The 6,686-nt window shown below is 39.8% G+C and overlaps 1 protein-coding gene across 5 annotated transcripts; it reads right to left on the bottom strand.

The window, feature by feature from the left end:
- Window positions 1-976: 976 nt before the first annotated feature.
- On the bottom strand, window positions 977-6,686 carry LOC103711906 (transcription factor PIF1-like). 5 transcript variants are annotated; one of them, XM_039114962.1, is made up of 8 exons: window positions 6,535-6,686; window positions 5,978-6,461; window positions 4,792-4,890; window positions 4,623-4,688; window positions 4,469-4,534; window positions 2,830-3,225; window positions 2,358-2,421; window positions 977-1,218 (listed from the first exon to the last, which is right to left on the bottom strand). In XM_039114962.1, exons 1-8 carry the CDS (start codon window positions 6,585-6,587, stop codon window positions 1,214-1,216), a joined length of 1,233 nt encoding a protein of 410 aa, XP_038970890.1. In that variant the 5' UTR covers window positions 6,588-6,686; the 3' UTR covers window positions 977-1,213. The 5 variants fall into 5 exon arrangements, with proteins under 5 accessions (XP_038970890.1, XP_038970891.1, XP_038970892.1 ...); XM_039114963.1 differs by lacking the exon at window positions 2,358-2,421; XM_039114964.1 differs by lacking the exon at window positions 977-1,218 and having other exon boundaries at window positions 2,411-2,694.

Genomic DNA, 6,686 nt, shown 5'->3' with positions numbered 1-6,686 from the left:
AATAAGTCAATTCAATAGATTAACTATTATGTATCAACCAATTTCCGAATTTCCCGTTTGAATGGGATCTGGAAATTACTCCTTGAGAAGTCCAAATGGAGGTATAATAAACCTCTTGGAGGTTAACCAAATTATTAACTCTTTAGAATAATTTATTATTGATGATGTGCTAGCAAAAACAATTATTGCAATTAAAATCTAATATGCCACAATTGTAATAAAGAATTTAATTAATTATATATTACTAACAAAAATAAATACTTCTTTGGATTGTTAGCAATATATCTCCTAACTAAATAAATAAATCTATAAATTCAATTAATAAAAAATCTTAAAGGAAATAATATACATGCATATCATTCGGCATCCAAATAATTCTATTTTAATACAAAATAAATCTATTCTAGCACAAAGTAAATCTATGCATTTAATAAGTTTATACATAGAATTTCAAATCCTACCAATCTACTAATATTAAATTAAAAATAAAGGTAGAAGAAAGTAGCCTGATTGAAAGCAGGTCGAAGCGCGTAGACGCTGTCCCAAAGAAGTATTTGCCCCCACGTACGGGTCACCCGGCAATCCTTCTCGGAGATACGACGACCCTACAACCTCTTCTTCGGCACGTCTCGGAAGAAGTCAAAGCGAACCCGATCGGACTTGCAGATCCAGCAAAGAACGGAATGAAAAGAACTAAATAAACTGAATAAAAAAATGTAAAAATAAAATTTGGAAGTGGCTAAGAGGGAGAAGAATTTTTTCAGAATTTTTTCACTATTTTTCTGAAATTTTTCGTGCTTGCAAAGAGATGAAATCAAGGGGTTTAAATAGGGGTTTTTACAGGGGCCGTTTGGTCATTTGCGGACGCGTTTTCAAACGCGTCCGTTTTCAAATGCGTTACCTTTTTCTCAAACGCGCACGCGGCCCGAGATTTTGGCCGCGTGCGCATTTAAGTTTTTTTTTTTTCAACAACCATTACACGTTTTATATTACATAGCATAAGAAATATACAAGTACCCGATGTGAGAAACTCGGGCATCTCTTATACTGATTTGGGGCTACACTTATAGCATCCTAAACGTTAGAAGTCTCATGATGTTAGTGCTATTCTCGCATGTTCTGCAAGACCTGGAAGGTAAGCCACGGGCAACGCTACTGTGCTGTGTACCCATTTTCGAGGCTAGTTGATATAGCTACCAAAAAAGACAACATTTCAGCCTGCAAAAGCGATGCATATGAAATGTGAGACTACCATAACAACAATTACTAGAAATTTTTAGGTCAAACAATACAATATATAGAGACTAATGCAAGATCAAATTTAGTTCATCTGCCTTATTATGAAGATATTCCAGGAAAAAATTTTGCAACAAACATTGGCCCTTGGTCCGATGTTATTTTAAAAGCTTAAAAGATCTCGCTGCCAGATATATTAAATTCAGTATGACAACCACTACTACCATCGTTTATCCCAAGTAGACACTTGTATATGCTATTAATCGGATCATCGCAGGTTTATTACATAATATTTGCAGGATATGGCTAGTTAATGGTACAAAGCTATAACTAGTCATGGCGGTCTGTTAATTGTTTTCAAGAGCCTGTCTTGATCCCAGTACAAAAACATCTCAAAAGTCATTCTTTGTTTGTTCTTGTTTTTCTGTATGTTTATATTGCATGTACGTATATATCATGTTTAAGATGCAAAGAAAGACAACTACTTCTAAGAGGTTTCAAGTGTGAAACATGTAGATCACATGACTATTAAATTCATGCACGATAACAGAATACAAAAACATTGTTTATTCACGAATCTTCAAGCATGCATATCTTTTACCAATTTCTATTGTGTGGCTGCTTCGATTATAGCTGATCCAAAGAAACGCCAGTGAGCTAGGATGTGTGTCTTTTTTTCTTCCCTTTTTTTAATTTTTTGTTGAGAAAAAGGAAGACCATAAACTCTGCAGAGACTCAAGCTTCATACAAAAGCAGCTCCATTAGGAATAACCGGGGAGGCCAGAGCACAGGAAAGGAAACAGTAATTCCATATCAATGGCATGTTCTAAAACATTCATCAGCAGGCTAAAGGTGGGGTTCATCCTCTGAAGAAGCAAAGTTTCCTATGCATGGAAGATTAAAATAACCTTATTGATTGTTCCACTAGAAAAGCAAACTGAATAGCCATATTTGCATTAATCAGGCCTACGCCGATGCCTAATACAGAGATATATGAGAACCCTAATTGTCCTAATGCCAATAAATGGCTTGCAAATAAATCAAAAGATTGTATCATCATTCAAAAAGCAAGGTTCTGTTTATTTTAAAGACCTAGCAATATGAAAGGCATATCAGCCTACCGAGTATGTTATTCTCAGCATCATCAGTTCTCTTGCTGGTTCCTGGTTCATCCGTTATGCAACTCTGGCAAAAAATTGCAAGAATCTATTGATATACAAATAGCATTCATTTTTTTTTTTTTGAAAAAAAAAATCCATATAACAAGTGAATGTAATATTTATTGTGACTTATGATGAGGAGAGACGAAACTCAGTTTTGAAACTGCTGCTGGACGGCAATGAGGACTAAAAGTTACCAACAATCTCAGATAGCAAATATAATGGCTGCTAAAAGTTGGTCCGGGAAACAATAGTAATAGTACGAATATCTGGACCATCACCTCGGTTCCACCTACATCTGTAACATACCATAATTCCATTCCAAATGTGAACCCTAATCATATATAGATAGCTTCAAGTATGTGATAAAAGAAATGAGATAGCGTCGTCCCGAGGTGGCAAGATAGGGATAATTGTGAAGAAACATAAATACCTGAGATGATCCATGGAGATGATGAAGGCCGGGAAAATAATAATAGGGATCGCGGGTTTGAAACATATTCGTGCCCTGCATCCTGACCGAGTTTGATGAGGTCGGATCTCGCTGACGAGGTGCTTCAGCTCCGATTTGATCGGCTGTTGCCATAGTCGGTGGATGAAAAGACGGTACTAAGAGCCTTGGGTCAAACTGAGCTGGAACAGGTGCGGCAATAGGAGGACATGGCAAGAAAGGTCCGTACTGAAGCACCGGGCGGCTCAGGCCCCCAGTGTCCGTCGCCGGACCCATCTTCGCCCCTGTGCCGATGCCCACACCTACCCCCATGCCTGTCCCCATGGGTGGCAGGTACGTCTGGACGCCCGGAAACATCACTGGCCCCATGGACATCAGCTGCAAAAAGGTTTGATATTATTGATGAGTTCCAGCCGGGGCCGATGCAAGTGCCAAAACCAATTAAACACCAAAAGAATTCCATGTTAGCACAAACCGATTCAACTGTAAAACTTTACACGCATCTCACAAACTACTGTGCCATCAGGAGCAAAAAAGCTGAAAAGAAACTTAATTTTTGCTGCAAATGATAACAGATGAGAAAGAAAATATGCGAACAAGAACTCTCTTTTTTTTTTTTGTTTATTTGAAGGAGACTTGGACCATGTGTGCTAATGGAAGTAGTTTCCGATGAAATATTTGTTCACAGAAATCACAAGGACTTTAAGGGCACTGACTGACACAAGCTATATGTTGATAACGAATGGGGGTCATTGTATTTTTCTTTACTACTTTTGAAGTAGCATTTACTTGGGAGATATCAGGATGTCATAAATAATTTTCTTTTCTAATTGTGGTTTTTAGAAAGCCAACGCTGAAAGGAGAAAGTATAATGCTTCCATAGTCATGAAGCCTTGTTCACTCTACATGGGGCTTGTTCAGGAACATTTGCCACTTGTTCTTATTCAGGGCTAAGTCCTGTCACTGCAAACTTCTTTGCATTCAAATAACACCCCAGCATTCACATAAATCAAATTGTGCTACACTTCATAAGCTGGGATCCTAGCATGATGGGCAGGCCACCTGACATCTCCCCTCTGAACTTTTAAATGGTAGAAGCCTCAAGGTGGTTGAATGATCCTCCAATAAATTCAACTTCAGTAGAAAAGGCACTAGTTTGTGCATTCCTTATGCTTGCACATGATCAAGAGAATGATGCTCTGTTACATGGTCTTAAGAACAATGCATTATGCATCATGAGACACATAGGGATTGATCATCGAAGATGGGCCCTATGGGTCATTCATGGCTAGGCAAGATTATTGCATGAGAAACAGCTTATCTGCTAGCCATGCATGTCATTTTTGAGAAAATTGCCTGTCAGGCTCTCATGCTCAATATAAACTGCAGTCAACATTGTCCAACAAGAGGACACATACTACAGCAGAATAGTTAAATTGAGAATAATTTTATTTTGCATGAAATACTCAACCATACAGCCTATCTCTGGAATGATTCCAGATAAGCAGGTTTGTTCATGTTTCTTTCATGCTGTTGCATGAGCCATAAAAGGGCGACCCCTGCATTCTAAAGAACATATCCAAAGTAAACAGGAACAAGTAGTGATGCAAGTTAGTTATACCTGGACTTGCAACTGAAGTGATTTCAAGTATTCAATGGCCTCGTCCAATGTCGAAGCTTTGTCTGACTGGAAATTGGAAGAAATCAAAGGGAATTTAAAGTGGAAGATCATCTGAATATTGCCCGTTGGCTAGATTAAGTTGTAGAATAAGGACCTTGTTGCATCTGGGAATTAGTTCTTGCAAGGTCTTCATCTTCTCATTGATCCTATCACGACGCCTCTTCAATGATTGTCAGCCATTGAACATCAGATAATGAGCACAAATTTAAGGAACTGAAAACTAACTACAAGTCAGTCTGCGTTGTTAGTCTAAAGAAGTGTACCCGCTCAGAAAGATTGTGGAGCTCTGTAGCACGCGACCTTCTTATGGATGCAGATCTCTGTGTGTCTTTCCTTTTGTCACCAGATTCAAACTCAGCATCCTTTCGTTCAGGCAGAAAAGCACAAAGTATAAATGTCAGGGGACGAAAAACTCAAAAGACATCAACGTTTTTTTTCTTAAAAGCTTAATACTGTTGGAGTTTTTTAATTTTAAAAAAATCAATTTTAAAATAAAAAATAAAATGGTTAAATATATTTTTTAATCTCTCATCAGATATGTGAAATCAAATCCTTCGGTTTAAATAGAGATTTTATTTCATAAAATTTAAATTAGGTTTTAGAGAAAGTGGGCTGGTAGTCACACCAGAGTCTAGCCAATAAATGTGTCTTGAAACGATTTCATCTTGGATTTTCACTTTTTATTCCATCTTGGAGTTTGGATCTTCTCTAATAACGACAGTCTATGGTTGGCATGTCATTATTATACGAACTCATATCTTTTGGTACTCGAGTGATGAGAGCCCGTCGACATCCCTCATTTTGTTCCTTAGCATAGGAGTTTTTGGTTTTATATTTCTAGTTGTTTAAACTTATTGCTGTCATGATACCTGAAGTGGGATGCTCGGCCATTTTTCACACTGCATGACATCGTTCATCTCAAAAATAGAGAGCTTTTATATACTTTTTCTAAATCGAGACCCTCTATGATGCATATTTTAGATGCGAAAAGACTGTATGCCTCTCAATCATTGATAAACGACTATCAAATACAATGTCACATGCTACAGGCCAAGCAACCTCCCATCTTTGCAAATAAATGATGTGACCGTGAACTTTATATAGAACTTTAATACCTTTATTTGGCATGTTTGGCATACAGTGGTCCCAAGTTAGCTTTTTATTTAAAATATACAGATGATACGGTGATGATTTTGTCATGCATTTAGCTACGCTACTAATCAATTTATTTATTTATTTTTATGGATTAAATTTATTAAATTAAATTAGAATAGAGAGTAAGAAAATAAACCATTAAAAATTTAATAGGAATATTTATGAAAGTCGTCCGTAGAATGGATTCGATGTAATTAGCCACGTATACGATGATCCACGTATACGATGATCCGAACATGCGGCAGGGTGTTAGCCTCTTTTTAAATATTTTTTTTATTTATTTTGAGTACTTACAAAATGGAGAAATGGGGGTGGACGGACCTCGCTGTGGCACCCGGAGTCGTCACCCGCCCTCGCCTTTCGCTTCCTGCCGTCCCCTGCGTGCGACCTCGCCGGATCTCTCCTCAACCCCATCACCACCGCTGCCTGCCCGTCCGCCGCCGGCGTCTCGCTCGCTTCCACCACCGCGGGCACCCTCGACTCCTCCACCCCCAGCTTCTCCGCGTCTCCCCGATCGGCCGGGGTCTCGGCGCCGGTGGCGGCCGCCAGCAGCTCTCTGTACAGATCGCACCCGCCGTCCTCCCCGATCTGGTACTGGATCCAAGAGGCCACCTCGTCCTCCTCCGTGAACAGCTGCCTCGCCGCTTCCGCTACCGCCGCCGATCCGATCTCCCCTGCATCGGCGGCGGGCTGCACCGGCGCCGATCTCTCCAGGACCGGGTCACCGTGGGTCACCGGCCCTTGATGCGAGATCAGCCCCGGCAATTCGTTCTCAATCCTATAAAAGAATTCAAAAATTTACCAGGAGAATCCAAAGAAATTCGATTGATTAGGAGATGGAGGAGACGAACAAAGCAGGGCTTGTACGGAGAAGGGGACCATCCCAGTCGGGAACGCAGAACATCTCCTACTGGAAGAAGGAGGGTGAGAGGGGATGGCGATGGAAGGATGTGTCCACACAACCGCGAGAGTCGTCGGAGAGTAGTAGCCTAGTAGGACAGTA

Source organism: Phoenix dactylifera, chromosome 17, assembly GCF_009389715.1.
Source record: "Phoenix dactylifera cultivar Barhee BC4 chromosome 17, palm_55x_up_171113_PBpolish2nd_filt_p, whole genome shotgun sequence".
NCBI lineage: Eukaryota > Viridiplantae > Streptophyta > Magnoliopsida > Arecales > Arecaceae > Phoenix > Phoenix dactylifera.
Note: the sequence above shows the minus strand (reverse complement) of the source record. Positions and strands in the feature narration are given on the sequence as shown.